The sequence below is a fragment of the Rhinolophus hipposideros genome (assembly GCF_964194185.1).
Source record: "Rhinolophus hipposideros genome assembly, chromosome: 14".
NCBI classification, from domain to species: domain Eukaryota; kingdom Metazoa; phylum Chordata; class Mammalia; order Chiroptera; family Rhinolophidae; genus Rhinolophus; species Rhinolophus hipposideros.
In genome coordinates, this window is record NC_138060.1 from 55,113,059 (window position 1) to 55,132,407 (window position 19,349).

A 19,349-nucleotide genomic window follows, 5' to 3' on the forward strand; every position below is an offset into this window, starting at 1 on the left:
GTATCAATTGTATAAGTGAGAAAACTGAGGCCTAGAGAGGTGACACAGTTAGTTTTTGGCAGAGCCTGGACGAGAATCAGGAACTCCTGACTCCGGGTTCAGTGCTCTGTCTCCACCTCTGTCTCTAGTCTTACCTGGCATCTCCTTATACCTGCCCACCCACATTCTCCTATAGACCAGACAGCTGTAATATGAATGAAGAACTGGGAAGGGGCAGTGCTTGGGATTAAGTGTCAGTGCCTTCACCTTGGTACACTTAAGGCTGGTAGGTCAGCGACACTACCAGTGGGCTGCAGTCAGGTATCTTGCTGACACACCTGAGGCCAGGAGCCAGAACCTGTTGGTAACAGGACGTATGCTCCCTCTACTGGTCAGTTTGAACTGAGATCCTGGCCCTGTGGAATAGAGTCCCAGAACACTATTTCTCTCCCTTTCTCCCCTCATCTGGCCGACAGAGATGCCCTGGGAACCATGATAGACACCACATTTTTCATGATGGCATACTGTACTGCCAAAGTGGTCTTTACAGTGACCATGGCCATCACCTTCAAGAGGTCTATTTCCTTACCTGGATTCAAGTTAGGAGTAAGGTGTTGTGAGGTTATTGTTACCAAACCCAAGGAGGTTCACTTGCTTGCGCACATCAAAACCCAATGAGACATGAACAGGTGTTTTCAGGAGAGAAAGTAGAAGTTTAAGGAAATGGCTCCAAGTCCAGAGACACAGGTGAGCTAGTGCTCTCAAGACCTGGCACTGTGATCCAAGATGGCAGAGCAGATAAACACTGTGTCCATGTCCTTCCGTGAACACATAAAAATCACAACTAAATTATAAAACAGTCAACCCGGAGAACCATCTGAAATCTAGGCAAAGAAAAGTCCTATAACTAAAAATTTAAAGAAGAAACAACGTCAAGACTGGTAGGAGGGGCAGAAACGCAGAACCAGCCCCACACCTGTGTGTAGTGGTTGAGAATCAGGAGGAATATCCTGGCTGCAGGGGTTCTATCCACAGGAGCGAGGGACCCCAGCCCCACACCAGGCTCCCAAGCCCAGAGTACTGGTGCTGGGAACAGGAGCCCCCACAACATCTAGCTGTGTAAAACAGTGGAGATGCCAACTGTTCCAGTGGGATGGAAGACTGAGGGAAACCCAGACATCCTCTTAAATGGCCTGCGGCCCATGCACAGACTCACTCGCTCACATGCACTTATCTTGGGCTCCAGCGGAGGGACGGTAACCGAGGAAGCCTCAGAGGCATACTGGGGTCAGACTGAGGTGTGTGGTTGCAAGGGGAGGACTGGAGGATAGTTGGTATTTTCCCTGTGAGGAGTCTTTCTCCGGTGCAGCTGGCAGGCCGGCGCCCTCTTGCCTGTGTTGAGCCCGCCTCCTACAAGCCAAATCTGAATCTGATTGGCCTCCTGAGCTCTGCTGCTCCACCCTGTTGACTCAGCTGGGACTCTGCCCCACCCACCTCACACAACTCACTCAGCACTATCTCCCAAAGCAGCTAACCCTACCCACATTGCACTCTTTCTTGAAAAACTGTCAGAGTCCAGCAGGATCCAGGTGGGTGGCCACTGACCTCGGTGTACTCTGAGACTTTTGCTGAGTAACTCCAGGCTCAGCACTGGCAGGGAACCAGAATTTACATTAACCTGGTGACCACAATTCTTCCCACTCTAGTGACATCCTGATACCCTGTTCACCCAATTTGTGAATGGCAGGAGGTTTTATCATGGCTGAATCTTAAGGTAGCTGGCAGGTGGCAGTAGGCCTCCAGGTGTACTGGCTTTTTAGGAGTTACCCCCGGCATGGTACTGGTGGCAGACATCCTCGGTTTGCAGCATGGCCTCTCCCACGGGCCTCCAGGTCCAGCACAGGCAGTGAACAACTGAGGATCACTTTGTAGCTTCTACCAGGTAGCCCCCAAAAAGTCAGTGCCTGACCCAGGACTGCACCAGAGTTCCTCTCAATAGGTCCCAGAGCCAACATACTTGGAGGTTGGTTTGGACCACAGCAGAGCACTGCCCAATTAGCCCCAAAAGTGGCACATACAGAGAGCACTCTAGCAGGCACCAGAGCCTGTGGGGATGAATCTTACTCAGTGGGGTAAGCCTCCCACACAGCAGCTCATAAGTTGTGGATGTGGTCAAACCCCACAGTCAGTTAGCCTAAGGGTCAATTCCATTCACTGATGTGCCAATAGCAATCAAGGATCAACTACAACAGGAGAGTACACACAACCCATACAAGGGACACTCCTGGAGCACCCGGCTCAGGTGACCAGGGAGACTGTGCCACTGGGCCCCACAGGACACTTACTATAAAAGGCCACCCAACAAAGACTGGGAGATATAGCAGATCTACTTAATACATAAAAACAAACACAGAGAGGCAGCCAAAATGAGGAAGCAAAGAAATGTATCCCCAGTGAAAGAACAGGAGAAAAATCCAGAAAAAGAACTAAACAAAATGGAGTCAAGCAACCTACCAGGTACAGAATTCAAAACAATGGTTATAAGAATGCTCAAGGAACTTAGTGAGAACTTCAGCAAAGAGAGAGCAAGCATAAAAAGGACATAGAAACCATAAAAAAGAACTAGTCAGAAGTGAAGAATAGAATAAATGAAATAAAGAATGCACTAGAAGAAATCACTAGCAGGCTCAATGAAGCAGAGGACTGAATCAGCAATTTGGAAAACAAGGTAGCAGAACACACCCAATCAAAAAACAAAAAGAAAAAAAAATCCAGAGAAATGAGTATAGTGTAAGAAACCTCTGGGACAACATCCAGCATGACAACATTTGCGTCACATGGGTATCAGAAGGAGAAGAGAGAAAACAAGTGGTTGAGAACCTATTTGAAGAAATAGTGATTGAAACCATTCCTAACCTGGTGAAGGAAATAGACATACAAATCTAGGAAGTGTGGGATGAACCGAAACAGGTCCACACCAAGACATATTATAATTAAAATGGCAAAGGTTAAAGACAAAGAGGGAATCCTAAAAGCAGCAAGAGAAAGGCAATTAGTAACTTACAAGGGAGCTCCCATAAGACTGTCAAATGATTTGTTAACAGAAACTTTGCAGGCCAGAGGGATTGGCACAAAATATTCAATGTGATGAAAAGCAAGGACCTACAATCAAGAATACTCTACCTAGCAAGGGTATGATTTAAAATTGAAGGACAAATAAAGAACTTCCCAGACAAGAAAAAGCTAAAGAAGTTCATTACCACCAAACCCGTATTACAAGGAGTGTTAGAGGGACTTCTTTAAAACAAAAAAAATTAAATTAAAATAAAAATTATGAATAACAAAATGGCAATAGCTACGTATATCTATCAACAATGTTAAGTGTTCTAGGAGTCATATTAAAAAAGTAAAAAGAAAGAGGTAAAATTAGTTTTAATATATGTTACCTAACTCTAAAATCCAAAATATCATTTCAACATGTAATAATATAAAAATTATTAGAGATATTTTGCCTTCCTAATACAAGTCTTAGAATTCCGGTGTGTGGACAACTAATGTCGACAAAAAAAACATCCAGTCTAAGAGAAAGCTCATGAGTTTGAGCCAAACTGGTGACAATTGCCCTGAAGCAAAATCTCAGCAGATTAAGAAAATGCTCTGGAAAATGGCCGTTTTGCAACTTATTTTATACATTAGAATCAAAACAGGAAGGTTACATAAAATCCATTAGTGGTAGACTAAGGGGGTGGGAGAAAGCAAAGGGGGGGATCTCTGGGATTAGATAAAAAGTAAATTTGAGAAACAGATACTTCTTTTACATTGGTGGGTACAGGGTAGTTATAGTTAGCATTTTACAGCACATAGAGATGGTAATCAGAGGACAAGAATAGCAATGAGGGATTCTGGGGTCTCTTGCTCTGGTGTGGCTGGTTATGCCCTTAGAGATCATGGAAAAGGGGGATTCCTCGGACATTCCAAGGGTATGTATGGTAGATGCAAAAAGACAATAGACAGACTCCCTTAAGGTAAAGGTTGACCTTTGTCAAGGAAGCTACAGGCCAAGGATGTGACGACCAGCCACGCTTTTAGTTAGGAATTTTTATGTTCACGCCATCCTATGTGTCTGAATTTGTAGGGCTTGCCATGCAGGTCTCCCCTGAGCTTGTCAAGGTGTTAGTGTGTGGCCCCTTTTTTCATCCACATTAACTTAAAATTACATGTCAATTCCGAAGCTAACTTTTCGGCGTTTAAAGGGAAACATAGGTCTGCCAAACAATAAAGATGTGTTTAACAGAAAAATAGTCCACACAACTTGTTTTTAAATATAAACTAATTAAAATTAAATTAAAAATTCAGTTCTTCAGTCATAATAGCCGCATTTCAAGTGCTTACTAGCCACAAATCTGGTAGCTGCTGGCTACCTGTCTCGACGTAAATACATTCAGACGTTGCCCCCCAAAACAAAATTCCCCGCAGAAGTGCCAATTAAGCTCGGGTTTCAGGGGAAAACTGTGGATCCTGCAGTTCCGGAATTCCTCACCAGATGGCACTAAAGAGCACACTGTCACCACCGCGGGGCGAGCTACCGACCCGGAAGCTAAATCCCATTGTTCTGTCTAGTTCTTCCGGCTTTCTCCACCCCCCCCCCTCCCGGAGACTCAGCCAATTCACCGCAGGCCCCGAGGTCTCCGAGCCCGCAGGATGTGTCGGAGAACATAGCCGCGGTGTCTGTCGAGCAAGTGAAGAGCCGCAAGTAGTTCCCGGGTGCAGGACTGTTGGGCACCCTGGAGCCACGCGTGGGTAGTGGGCGCGGAGCCCCCGGACGCGCAGGTCCCTGACCCGACAAACGGTAGAGAGCCCGGCCTTAGAACGCGTCGCCCGGGCCACCTCCATCACGTTGTCTTCTCCAAGGTGTCCAGGGCCGGACCTGAGCTCCCCGTGCACTCGCAAGCCTCCTCCAATGATTCAGAAGTCATGCCCGGCGCTGCTGCAACCTCAAGATGTCGGAGACAGGGTGGAAACGCTTATGGTACACAGCGGGGAAGGCGAGGCCGGGCTTCCAGGACCGCCGGCTCGGGCAGGTTGCCAAGGGGCAGCGGTCCGGGGCGAGACTTTTCCGCGCTCCTCCGTGTGCGCGCGGAGTTGGGGGCTTGGCGGGAGAGATGGCGGGGAGGGAGGAAGGCGAGGCTGCACCCGTCGCTTGGGAGAGGAGAGCGAGGGTGGCGCCGCTGCACTGGTGTCAGAGTGGAGGCGGGAGGGATTGCCGGGGCCTCGGGGGCTTTCGGGGGATGTGCCTGACAGGCGCCTCAAGAGGGGCGGACGCGACGGGACGTTGCTTACAGTTGGATGCCTGGGGTGACAGGTGGGAGAACACCCGGGCAGATATTTGGACCATCTCAAGGCCCAGTAAGAGCGCCAAGCCCGAGAAGCTAGGGTCACTGTGGGCGGGGAGAGGGGGCACCTTTGCATCTCCATCCCCCAGCCGGGCCGGACTAGGTAAGGTCCACAGCGCTGCTAGGCCACGCCCCCAGGCGTCTGGATTGGCTGCCGTGGTCGGGCCGCCGGGCCGCCATTGGTGGAGGCGGAGGTGGGGCTAGGCTGGTACTTTCCACGCGGACGCTGGGGCTGAGTTGCTGCTGGTCGTGGGTGGAGGCGAGAGTACAGCCAGGCGTTGGGCTGGGTCGGCCTTGGCCCTGCAGCAGCTTTCCCTCGTCATTCGGCGCCGCTTTCGCCCGGGTTGGGGGTGCGGATTTTTTTTTTAATCCTTAAAGAAAGGCGGCTGCAGATGTACATTTACATATTTGAAAACATGATTTCTCTTTCTGGGCCCTCTAGCTCTGGCCTCGGTTGTACGTCCTATCTGAATTGGATATACAATTTATTTTTTTAAAGGGATGTAGAAATTGCTTGGGGAATGTTTGCAAACTGCTATGTATTGCCTTTGTGTACCTGTGTAATACTGTTTGGTTGTTTTTGCCCTACCCACCCCTCGGAAAAAAAAACAAAACAAAACTGGATTACTCATTTTTTTCAACTTGAATAACTTTGGACTATTTAGAAAAAAATCAAATATGCCCTTCAAGGATGTGCCATTGACAATATTTTAAGACTATTCAAAATGAAAACTAATTTTTTTTTTTTAAACAGAGGCTAATCCTTACCACTAGTTGTGGATGAAAAAGGAGTTCTATGGAAAGTAACCTCACAGGGTGATCTGATCATAAATTCCTAACTGGGCAGGTGATGTTGGGTAGTCATGCACCAGGCATATAAACTTTTTTAGTAGAAGGTTTATCTTTGCCTTAAGCAAGCCCTGTCCATTGTTTCTGTGCATCAAGGTTAGCCCACCCTTGAAACAACCATCCTCAAGAGAGCACATAATCCTGTTAACTATCCTGTAATCCAGTTCCCGCCCTGCTTTCTCCTACCTTCATGTAATCTTTACTTCCCTCCTTAATTCCAAATGCATACCGTGTTTCCCTGAAAATAAGACCGGGTCTTATATTAATTTTTGCTCCAAAAGATGCATTAGGGCTTATGTTCAGAGGATGTCATCCTGAAAAATTATGCTAGGGCTTATTTTCCAGTTAGGTCTTATTTTCGGGGAAACACGGTAAAATAAATTGCAAAACTGTTATTCTCTGGAGCATTTCAGATCTTGTTTCCCAACAATTGTCCGTTTGGCTCAAATTCTTATAAAAATTCTCTATAGGTCTGGACGTTCTTACATGGATGTAGTGTATATTTGGCATCTGCTGCATGCTAGTAGACCGGGAAAATTATAAAGTTAAAAAAGTTGTGGGCTCTTCTCATTTATTCAGCAAATACTTATGGAGCCAACACTGTGTCCAAGCACTGTGCTGTGAAAATAAAGACATAAAGAAGATAGTTCCTGCAATGGGGGAGGGTGTGTGTGTGTGTGTGTGACAGCAGCCTTAAAACAAATTTCATGCAATACCTGTGAAAGCATTGGGGAAGCAGCCCCTAGGAGAGCTGCTCGGAAGCTGTAACTACAGGTCATTCCTGCAGCCTTGCTGGAGCAAAGGGCTAGAGGGAGCCAGGGGATGTTATCCTGTGGGACTATGCTCAAGGGAAAGCCATGTGCGGGTTTCCTGGTAGCTGATTCGTTCATTCTTGACAGTTGAGCACCTACTGTGCACCAAGCTCTGGTCAGTACTGGAGGTACCACCGTGAACTGCAAACCAGGAGTGAATGGCCTCTCTTGTTCTGGACCCTCTGTTGTAAGGGAGATGGGCTCAGGTGCAATGGAAGCACTGAGAGGGGGCTTTTCCAGAGCAGGTAAGGTCTAAGCAGAGGCCCTCGGGGATTAATTGGACCTGGGAGGAGCTAGGGCAGGGTTTTCAGAGGTGAGGAAGGCAGAGACTCCATTATATCTGCAGAGTGTATAAGAGGGAGGAGGCCGAGAGCACAGACCACAAAGACTGCATCATGGTGATTCATGAAAAGCCTTGCAAGCCAGCAGTTTGGACTTTATCCTGATTGGAATCTGAAACAATTAAAGGATATTGTTTTAAATGTTTAGTTCAAGTCTCTCACGGAACGTGTTTGCACCTGGAAGCTGTGGGTCAGATTTGTAGTTTGAAAAGATGGCTGTGGCTGCAGGGTAGAGAATGGATAAGAGGGAGCAAAGAGATGAGTTGAGTGAAGAGCTGATGGCAGTCGCCGAGGATGATTGGGTCTGAGCTGGGATGACCCGTGAATTTGAGAACTTTTAGGAGGTAGAATGAGCAAGTGCATTAGAAAATGAGTCAAGGGTGCTGCCCAGGTTTCTGGCTGGGGCACCTGAATAGATAAATGGCAGGGTAGTCGCTGGGATGGAGCACCCTGGAGAGGAGCAGATTGGGGGTGAGAGAGAGATGAGTTCAGGTTTGGAAATGTCTGAGGTACCGTTGGGACATCTGCTGAGTGCTTCATGACCACGTCCTGCTGATGACCCTCGCCTTCCCAGAGCCTGAGTAAGTGCTTATGTGGGTCTGAAGCTCTGGTGAGAGGTTGCAAGTGTGGGTAGAAGGAGGAGATTGGAGCCATAGGAGTGGGTGAAGGAGCGTGGGAGCATTGTTCAGGGAGAGAAAAGGGGTTTCCACTTACAGGAGAGGCCAGGGAAGCGGGAGGGAATCCTTGAAGCCCGAAGAAGGGAGCATCTCAAGAAGGAGCCAGTTGCGTCAACCAGGGATCGCTGCTGAGCGGCTGTGAAGTGCCCTGAGTTTCCACTTCACACTGGGGGTGTGGTGGAAAAAGAGCATTAGCTTTGAGTCCTGGCCAATGGCTTCAAACCATTTGTAACCTCTGTGAGCTCTTGTCATCTATAAAATGGGTTTAAATACCTAGCTCTTCAGAGTATTAGGAGATTTGGAGGTTGTGGATATAGATGCCTCCCCTGGTGCTGCCAAAGAGGCCACTAAGATGGATTGGTGGGGGGCAGGCTCTGGGAAGACGAGGGTCATCAGCAGGACGTGGTCATGAAGCACTCAGCAGATTGAAGAGTTATGTGTCTCCCCTATTTCCTAGTGGAATATCTCAGTGTGAATTGGAGAAGAGACAAGTGTGTGCAGTACTGTGGACTGAATTCCCACTGTGGAATGCTGAGTTTGAGATGCCTGGGTGCTCGTGGGAGGTGGAAGAGGCGTGGGAATAGCAGAGTCTGGAGAGAAACTGCATGGGATGACGATAGGGGTGTTGTCAGCATGTGGGTGTGGTGGGGGTGGGGTGAGCTTGCCCCCAGAGGCTGTATGAAGCCCCCGGAGATAAGAGGAACAGCAATATCTACAAGCAGGCAGAGGAAAAGGAGGCCTAGAAGGGCAGCCGGAAGAGGAGAGAGAACCCCAAAACTGAGCGGCGAGGCGGTCAGCTGCTTGGAATGCACCAGAGAGGCCAAGTAAGAGAAGCAGAAGGAGATACAGAGGACATTTTGATGGTTGGTCAGTGGTAGGGGGGTTGGGAGGATGGGTGAGAAAGGTGAAAGGATTAGGAAGTACAAATTTGTGAAATACAGTATGGAAAATATAGTCAACAATGTTGTACAAGCTACGAATGGTGTCAAATGGGTACTGGGCTTATCAGGGGGATCACTTCATAGATTATATAAATGCCTCACCGCTGCACGGTGTACTTAAAACTAAGATGAAATAATAATGAATGCCAACTATAATTATATATATACATATCATCACAGGGTATAAAGCACAGCATAGGGAATACGGTCGGTGGTACTTTAATAGCTGTGTATGATGTCAGAGGGGGAGTGGACTTGTTGGGGTTATCACTTTGTGAGGGGGGTAAATGTCTAATCACTGTGTTGTTTTGTACACCTGAAACTAATAGTAAGAGAGAGAGAGAGAGAGAGAGAGAGAGAGAGAGAGAGAGAGAGAGAGAGAGAGAGAAGGATAAGTGTGGAAAGGGGTCCTGGGGTGTGGCACGTCCTTGATGAGCACGCAGGGCGGCTTCAGCGCAGAGGTGTTATTATAGCTGGATGGCAAATGGTAGGGGCCTGAGGAGTGACTAGCAAATGGAGAGGAGATGCCCTTCCAGGCCGCTGGAAAGATAGGGGGCCCTTTAAGCTTGTTTCCAGGCAGCGGAGAAGATGGCACTGGAAGGGGGAAGAATGGCTCGTGGAGGTCACGAAGTCAAGGATGAGACCGAGAAACAAACCTCATGGGAGTATGGGTTAGCAGAAGTGTGGATGAGAGATGACACAAGTGGGTGGAGAACTGTCAACTGAATGTACACATTTTGCTTGGTGTCACTTGTTGTCTTAGCAATTCTACCACCCTTTGATACTGCTACAAACTACTTGAATGTGGTTATAAGCTCCAGGACCGCGTTTCCCTGAAAATAAAACCTAACTGGAAAATAAGCCTTAGCATGATTTTTAATAAGACATCCCCTGAAAATAAGCCCCAATGTGTCTTTTGGAGCAAAACTTAATATAAGATCTGGTCTTATTTTCAGGGAGACATGGTATTTATTTTCAGAACTTATCTAGTCCTTTCCCCAACAGTCCTTTAAATAATTCCAGTTATAACTTGAGACTTGCTCATTTGGTGGAATGTGGAGCAATGTCTCTTCTCTGGGAACCATACCACACAGATTACAAACATTTTGGTTACGTGATGTGTCTTACAGGCAACTTCATATTCATCTGATAGTGTTTTAGGGCAATAGTATGCCATTTACCTAGAAATAATGAGGGGAGAGATCTTTTTGGATGGAGCTTGGTGTATCTCCTTTGGCAAAGAGGACTGTCTTTCCTGATTAGATTTTAAGAGTGCCTTTTCACAACCCTGTGTGATTAAGGCTGGATCCTGGGGCATGCGGTGGGGGCACTGAGTGGGCCTGGGGGAAGTACATTTAGGCTTTGAGGGAGCCCTGCCCTTCCGGGCTGCCTCAGGGTTCTCCCCTGTATGTGTCTGTCCTGCCTTAAAGGAGAGCCAGCAAACCCAGGAGTGGCCACTGGTCCATGGCGCCCTCTGTGGGCAGCTTAGGTCCCAGAAAGCTGGGCGGGTGTAAGAGAAAGGGAAAGTTTTAAAGTAAGGAAATCCATAGGTTTTACAGGAAGTGGTACATATGTTTTGCGGCTGAGCTTAAGGTTTCATTTCCTTTATCTTGCTCCTGTAAGTATTTACAGGTTCTGTAGCCAAGGGAGCTTGGAAACCAGCAGTTCAGAGTTAAAACACCATGTTCAATTGATTTTGCTTTTGTGAAGACAGGTGGCCAATAACTTTTGTTTTCGGGACACGGGGAAGTGTGGTTGGTGGCATGATTCAGATGGAAATAGACATGTTGCTCAGTAGGAGCAGAGGTATGGTGACTGCTAAGACCAGAGAGCTCCGTCTTGCAGTGTGAGGAGTTCTCCGCCTCCCTGTACTGTTCAGTCCTGGCTACGCCTTTCTCTTCTCTGAAGCTGAAGGTGGTGCTGGGTGAGTTTCTAAGAGATGAGACTTGCTGTGGCATAGCTGCTGATACCGTGTTCCCTTGTCCTGCAGTTACATCCGGTGATCAAAGCTTTCCTGTGTGGCTCCATCAGTGGGACGTGCTCCACCCTCCTTTTCCAGCCCCTGGATCTCCTCAAAACGCGCCTGCAGACTCTGCAGCCCTCCGCCCAGGGGTAAGGCCTGCTCCCCCCCATTGCACTGAGGAACTGGTTTCAGCAGCTTCTCTCAGACACAGGAGGATCTTTACTGTGTTGAGCCAACTTCCATTCTGTTGGGTGCTCCAAGAGAAGCGGGCCGTGCCCAATACTCCTGGGTTTTGTGTATATTGTTTTCTGTGAATATTTTTTATATTTGACATTTCTGGTTCATTAAATGGGGACCTTCCCTGAGCAGCTTTCTGGAATCTGCCTCAGTGACATCTGCATTTATTGTGCTAGCCTGTAATGTCATAACTATGCTGCCTGGTACGAATAGGAGGTGGTTGTCTAGAAATAACGTACGTATTGTCCCTTTTGTGCCCCCATACTGGGGTCAGCATTGTGGGAAGTATATAAAATAAATATAAAATGGAAGGATATGAAATCGAAGGTTATCCCATTGCTTTGAACAGACGGATGAACACGTAAGTGTCAAATCCTGAACACATAGGAAATCCAGGATTCCGAGAAACACTATAGAGATTCTTAAGGGCCCTAGAAAAGAGTCCAAACAGAGACGTCTTTGAGTGGCGAGTTCGTTTACGACGCTGTGGTCTGAGATTTTCCTCCCCTGCCTTATTTTGTCTCCGCTCAGATCCAGACGTATTGGGATGTTGGCTCTGCTGCAGCAGGTGGTCCGCACGGAGAGTTTTTTGGGCCTTTGGAAAGGGATGTCCCCTGTAAGCTGCCATTTGATCTTCTCTTGCACTCTCTCCTTTAATACCTAGCCATTTCTCCTCTACCTCAAGTGTCCTTTCCTTTAAGCAAACGTGAGAGTTGGAAGTGGTGGGAGGCCCTTCGTGGTCTTCCTGCCCGCCTTGTACTGCTGCTAACTTCTGTTTGAGGGCGGGGGGCGGGGATGTTACAGATGTGCGCCCTCAGAGTGAGCTATTAGTCAGTCAGCACACAGTCTTTAGAGCAGACGCAGCTGGTACCCCACCCTCAGCATGACCTTGCTCTTCCCTCTTCAGTGCAAGCGGGCTGAGGCCTCCGTGGCCCGAAGGGTTTTTCTGGCCTTAGGAAATCACTTTGGAAGTGCCAGGGCATTAATGCTCATCCCAACCCCACAGCAGCCCCTAACCAATGAAAGGTGAGAGGTGATGTTTAGACCTCACTGCCCTCCCCCGGGTAGAGGGATTGCTCGGCGCATGTCCTACACTGATGCCCGGGGTTCCCCAAAGGGATTAGTTCACCCATGGCAGTACCTGGTTAGATAGCACACCCTTTGTTGACTGCCATCCCTCCCACCTTACTTCCCACTCTCCCGTTGCTGTGCCCCACACCTTAAATCAACTACTTGCATGCCAATCCTGGGTCTTTTGGGAAAACCCAGCTAAGATCATCGCTTACAGTGTGGGTCTCCTTTCCTCCTCTGACTCTTTCCGCAGTCCATCGTGCGGTGTGTCCCTGGCGTTGGAATCTACTTTGGCACGCTCTACTCTCTGAAGCAGTACTTCCTGCGAGGCCATCCCCCCACTGCCATGCAGTCGGTCATACTGGGGGTGGGCTCTCGCTCAATTGCAGGGGTCTGTATGTTGCCCATCACTGTGATCAAGACACGTTACGAGGTGAGTTTGACGGCTTTAGGCCCTCGGGGTGGCTAAGCAGAAGCACTGGGCTCTTGAGTCAAGTAGCCACTGATGTCAACTCCTGATTGATAATCTAACATCGAGGCTGATGTGGTCAGAGAACCCATTTGTGTGGGCAGGCCAAGCCACGTGTGAGCCAGACCCCCCATGAGGCGCCCTGCTAATGCCACCTACTCTGAAGCTGGCTTGGTTTAGTGCTTGAACCATTGGCCGCCCGGCCCATCACTGGTTCTGTGCTTCCTTTGCAGAGCGGGAGGTATGGCTATGAGAGCGTCTACGCAGCCCTGAGGAGCATCTATCGCAGCGAGGGGCACCGCGGCCTCTTCAGTGGCCTGACAGCGACACTCCTTCGTGATGCACCCTTTTCTGGAATCTACCTAATGTTTTACAACCAGACCAAAAACATCGTGCCCCACGGTATGGATAGAGGCAGGTGTAGTGGAGAGGTGATATCCCCAAGACAAATGTTCTCACCACTTTCTCTGTGATATGAGACTACCTGTTGCTCTTAGCAGTTCCAGATTCTTAGCAGAGTGGGAGGAACTGAGCCTGAGCCTTGTGGCAGCCATGGGCTGGTGCTGGGGTGCAGTGGTGGACAGGCCAGACGTGGTCCCTGCCTTCCAAGTTCAGAGACTGTTAAGGCAGAGTACTGAGGCTGCTGGGATTGTTGAGTCGGGGGTGGGGCTGGCACGAAGCACTTTTCATAGGTCCTGTAACAATACTTCCCACATTTGCCTGATCTTAAGATTTCTGGGCCCCACCGCAGGCCTCCGAAATCAGAAGCTTTGGATTAAGGCCTGGGAGTCTATTTCTCAAGAAGCACTTGATGTGATTCTTGTCAGACAAGCTGGGGATCTGCCAATGGATTAGGCGCTGGAAGAAAAATTTGATTTTCGCCTCCCTTGCTGTGTGCCCAGTTAACGTGGGTTTGAGCCCTCCATTTGGGTGGAAAGAAAGGTGCATTCTGGCAGGCCCACCCTACCAGTGAGCTCATGTTGGGCAAGACCGGGACAAAAATGAAAGGGTAGTAAAATCCACCCAAGTGAGCCAGGTATTGCTAACTATACATCCTGTAGAATGAACCTGCATTCGATAAGGCATCTGGATGATCTGAGCCAAGAATTGCTACTGAGGTCATGGAACAACTGGGAGAGCTGGAATGCCAGCACCATAACAGTGGTGATCAGCTGCAGTTGGGGGGCTTTGGGCTTTGGGAGATTTGCTGCTTGTCCCCAGGCTCCAGGAGGTGTGACACTGCAGGTCACACCCTTATTTTGGAGTAGAAAGAAAGCTAAGGCAATCAGGGAACTTGGATGTACATTTTTAACTTCTCAATCCATCTTTACAAGTTTTCTTTAATTTGGTATTTAGAAATCATTTTAAACTTATAAAAAAGCCACAAGAATAATACGAAGAACTTCATAGCCCTTTCTTGTTTCCTTTTTATGTGTTTAATTGTTTTTTCCAAATCATTTAAGGGTAAGTTGCAGACATGATGCTTATCGCTTGGATAAGATAGCGTCTTCACTGAAAACACAGTTATTTTTTTTCTTTTGTAATTTGTAAGTATCTCTATAGGAAGATACTTTGAATCTGTATAAATCGATATAAAATATCCTGTTCCTTTCATCCATGTTTTAGTATTAGTCGTTGATTCTTGCCTGAATCGATGATGATAATTGTAAAAAAGTGAATTTTTAACTTCATTATTCCATTTACATTTATTAGTCATACCTTTACATTTTTAATTCTTAACCTTGTTTGAATCCAGACCTTCTGGCTGTTGGGAAGAATTAGTGGGCAGCTTGGCATTGATATTTATCTGATGAATGTGAGATTTGTTTATAACTGAATATTGCCTCTGTCTTATTTCAGACCAGTTGGATACAGCCCTCATTCCCGTTGTAAATTTCAGCTGTGGGATATTTGCTGGTATTCTGGCCTCACTGGTAACTCAACCTGCAGATGTTATCAAAACTCATATGCAGCTCTCCCCAATGAAATTTCAGTGGATTGGTCAGACAGTGACAATCATCTTCAAAGTAAGGCTATAGATTAAATATTTGTTCTTAGTGTGGTTAAGGCTCTCTCCCTCCCTAGAGCAGTAGGTCTTTACAAAATAGAATCACCTGAGAAGCTTTTTAGACATCCCTTCTCAGGTCACAACCTGGGCTGATTATGTCAGAACCTCTGTTGGGGGAAGCCCAAGTATCAGTATTCTAATTTCTTCAGTGTTTCCAGTGTGTCACCAAGGTTGAGAATCGCTGCCAAAGACCTATGGTTGGTTTTCTTTGGGTGGGGCCCCTACCTTAGGACAACCTGTGATCAGCATGCAGATTGCTGGGCTCTCCACCACACTTACTGAATCAGGCCATCTGGGAGGGCCTACTAATTTCATCAAGGACCCAGGAGGAAATAATAGTCAGAAAAAAATCACACATTATTTTGTTTCTAGGAGTTTGCTCTCATACACATGGTAATACTGAAGATAAAAAGTACAGTAGTTGTAAAATGCACTGAAGTACTATTTAAAAGCCACTGAATTGGATTGGGTACTGTTATCACCCACCAGATAGTCTAGTCATGGTAAATTTATCACCTACATCTTTAGATTTTTCTGTACGTCTCATTTTTTCTCTGTAGCAGAGGAAACATGTTAGCATATGCACCAAGTATCGTCTCACCGAGATAGAAGCAAATGTTTCTGAATCTGATCACGTTCCTCAATTGCTTAGTTTGCCTGTTTTTCCTCCATACCTCAGATCATAAGGTTTGAAAATATTCTTTAGTACATAAGAAAATGGCAGAGTATAACAATAGGAATGACTAAATCAATCCAGATTATGAGGGAAAAGTAAGAGGTGTTCTGTCTTTAATTCTTATATAGGGCCACCAAACACATATAGTGAATTACAAAAAAAAAAAAAATGCTCCCTCTAGGCAAATTGTCAAAAGGCACCTTCCCGTCAGTCTGGAGCCAGGGCCCAGGGCTCGGCGATTTGACCTTGGCTGGATGTCAGCTCCCACTCGGGGCCTGGTGTTTCTGTGCTCAAGCTGTACAGCTGTACACAGCCACCCTGTATGAAGACTTTCGGCTAAGAAATAAATTCCCCTGGATGGAGCAAGCCTAAAAAACATAAAGCTTAGCAACTGTTCAAAAAAATGTTTAAGACCATTGTCTCCTTGGACCCATTAGTCATAGTTTTGACATTATTTATAAAAGTCTAAAAACTAAGTCTCAGAAATGGGGTCTTAGTTTCAGAGACCCCAGAGAGATCCTCACTGTCATGCCAGTTGTATAATTGCCTTGCTAATGAACTGAGTTTCGACGTTCATTTTCCTCATAGGACTATGGGCTGCGTGGCTTCTTCCAAGGCGGTGTGCCCCGGGCCCTCCGCAGGACTCTGATGGCAGCCATGGCGTGGACAGTCTATGAAGAGATGATGGCCAAGATGGGACTGAAATCCTGACCGAGAGGGCACTGACAAAGGATGGGATCTGTTGCCCTGCCTGGTTTCTGCCAGGGCTGCTTCATCGTATCCTAGAGTACGATGAAGTCCTATTTGGAAAGCCAGGCAGATGTGTCACCTTGTTACCCAGTTGAAGTAGACAATAGATGAGCCTGACTCAAGGCTTCAGAATCTCTAAAGGAGAGTCACTGATACATACAGCACACTGGGGAGTTGGGAAACGGTTTGCATACCCTGCAAGGCTACCTGAAAGCATTTCCTGGGAGGGAGCTGTCAGTGGCTCCGGCCACCCACCTACACCACAGTACCCCGCGGGACACCTGTTCTTGGGCAAGGGATCGTGAAGCCATGGAAGCTGTGGCTGAGGAGCTCCAGCTGGGGAGGTTGGGTCTGTGGAGTGAGGCGTCACTGTCACCAGGCTGAATTCTGCATCTGAGATGGTAGTCATGCCAGGATAAGGAAGAAAAGATGTCATTATTCAGTCAGTTCCTAATCAGCATCTCCGAGGCTCTGGAGAAGGGAGGACAGTGGTTTCCTCTCCTCTGAGTGTCCAAATAAAAGGTTTTGGTCTTGGCCCTAGCACTGTGTGAACTCTTAAGTTGTTTTGGCATTTTTCTCAACTGAAGTTCAGATAAATAAAACACTGTATCATTGAAAACTGTTTGGAAAAGCTAAATAGTGTCATATCTCTGTTTTAAAATGACAGAATAGTCTAAGGTGGCTGGCATTTGAGCTATATAGGTCCTAAAACCTAAAAAAAAAGTTTAAACGGCTTTATTTTACTTAGCAATTCATGCATTTCAAATATACAATTCCCCTTTAGAAACGTGACTGAGTGGTGCAACCATCCCCATAAATCAGTTTTAGAACACATTTACCCCCTGGTTAGATCTCATTTACAATTAGTCCTCATTCCAAGCCCTCGTTCCAGGCAGCCACTGACCTGCCTTCGGTCTATAAATCTGCCTTGTCTATTCACTGTTTTTGTGGTTTACCCACCATATGGGATATTCACACTGGCCTCTTTTTATGGCTGAATAACACCCTATTGTATGCCTATGCCGTATGTTATTTATCCATTCATCAATTGACTAATATTTGAATTCCCACTTTTTGGCTCTCAGGAATAATGCCACTATGAATATTCACATACAAGTGCTGGTGTGGACCTACGGTTTCATTTCTCTTGCGTGTATGCCTAGGAATGTAATTGCTGGATCATGTGGCAACTATGCTTAGTCATTCGAGAAACTACCAGACTTTTCCAAAGTGGCTATGCCATTTTACCTTCCTTGCAGCAGTGTATGATGGGGGTTCTGATTTCCCCTCATCCTCCTCAACACTTGTCTGTTTTATTTAATGTAGCCATTCTAGTGGGCCCAGGGTGAAAGCCTAGCTCTCCACTTACACAGACACACTTGAAATTGTGTCTAGGAAATGGGGATAGTAATATGTCTTCCCTCCTAGTGTCATGGTGAGGGTTAATGAGCAAATGTTTCTGCACATTGTATTGGTTTCCTAGAGCTGCCACAACTAATTGCTACAAACTGGGTGGCTTCTAAACAACAGAAATTTATTCTCACAGTTTGGGATCCTCCAAGTCTGAAATCAAGGTGTCTGCAGAGCCATACTCTGAAATCTCTAGGGGAGGGTAGTTCCTTGTCTCTTCCAGCTTCTAATGGTCACTGGCAGTTCTTGGCATTTGTCACTCCAATCTCTGCCTCTTTTCACAATGCCTTCTCCCCTGTGTGTTTCTCTGTGTCCAAATTTCCATCTTTTAAGGACACCAGTCATTGGATTAGGGCCCACCTACTCCACAATGACCTCATCTTAACCTGGTTACACCTGCAAAGACCCTATTTCCAAATAAGGTCACATTCATAAGAACTGGGGATTAGGACTCCAACATATCTTTTTGAGGGACACGAGTCAACCCGTAACACATTCAGTTCAATGATTTATAAATTTAAGTTTATACTTTAGGTTTTAGGTTGAAACGCCTCATTCAAAAAAATGATATGGGGAGGAACATAGGCTAGAATGAAGTAGGATACTCATAGTGGTACCCAAGCCACGGTGCTCGGTGTCCTGTGTGTGAGGTCTTGTGCTGGGCAAAGCAGGGGAGCGCTTAGGACTGGAGATGGAATGCTGGGACAGGACTGAAGGGAAGGCAGGTTAACAAATGATGGAGTGCTGCCTCCTTTGAGCTTACACTCTGGTGCAGGGTGTTCAGGGCCTGTTCAGTCTCCTTTGACACCTCATCTTGGGCCTTGCAGGCCTAATGCCATTGAGGGTCCTGCCAGGGGACCCTGGGAGGAGAAGGGCAGAGAGGTGTGGGCTTCCTCCAAGTGCAGATAAAGCTCACCGTATACCAGAGACCCCTTCTGTGCTCCTCCTTTGTTCTTTTTAGGCTAAATAATCATTAGATTTGGAGAAATAGTCTTATTTTCTCTAAATGGGGTAAAACTGAAATTGCCCTTTGTGAACATTGATGCCAGAGGCAAGTAAGTGGCCCTGAGATCTGCATATCTCAGTCCACAATAATTTGTTTTTTCTTCTCTTGCAGTCTGCCACGGGTATTAAAGTTCAGAAAGGAAGTGGCTAGTGAGCTTCAGCCAGCTTTGTAAACATGGCTCAGTGCCCTTTTTTTTTTCCTCATTATTGATTCTTGGCTGCCTCAGGCTTTTAAGTAGATTATTTAGAGGCAGGGCTTTGTTGGAGGAAACAGTCATCTGGCAACTAGAGAGAGATGGCTTAGTAAGGCAGAGACAAAAGGACAGAAGCAAAGCTTTCAAGCTGCCATTATACTCAGTTTGCAAAATATATTGTGAAATTTTTCAAATAATCAGAAGAGGGGAGCCAATGGTACCTGCCTTTCATCCACGTCACCCAGATGGAACAGTTATCAGGACTTTGCCGCTCTTGCTTGTTATTTCCAGTCTTCCCCCACTCGTTTCCTTTGTGAAGCTTTTAAAGGCAGACCCCCAGACATCACACCTTTCACCTTTCCATACTTTATTACACATCTCTAAAAACTATGGACATCTTTCTTACATAACTGCAAGGTTATCCCACTTGGAGAAAGTTAATTTTTTTGCATATCCAATACCCAGCCCATATTCACATTTCCCTGATTGTCTCAAACATGTGTACAGTTGGGTT

At 46.8% G+C, this 19,349-nt stretch overlaps 1 protein-coding gene across 2 annotated transcripts; it reads left to right on the plus strand.

The window, feature by feature from the left end:
• The first annotated feature begins 3,812 nt into the window (after positions 1–3,812).
• Positions 3,813–16,860, plus strand: SLC25A38 (solute carrier family 25 member 38). 2 transcript variants are annotated; one of them, XM_081072460.1, is made up of 7 exons: positions 3,813–5,008; positions 10,983–11,104; positions 11,724–11,808; positions 12,517–12,696; positions 12,966–13,134; positions 14,593–14,759; positions 16,065–16,860. In XM_081072460.1, exons 1-7 carry the CDS (start codon positions 4,940–4,942, stop codon positions 16,185–16,187), a joined length of 915 nt encoding a protein of 304 aa, XP_080928586.1. In that variant the 5' UTR covers positions 3,813–4,939; the 3' UTR covers positions 16,188–16,860. The 2 variants fall into 2 exon arrangements, with proteins under 2 accessions (XP_080928586.1, XP_080928587.1); XM_081072461.1 differs by lacking the exon at positions 14,593–14,759 and having other exon boundaries at positions 16,065–16,285.
• The last annotated feature ends 2,489 nt before the right edge of the window (positions 16,861–19,349 follow it).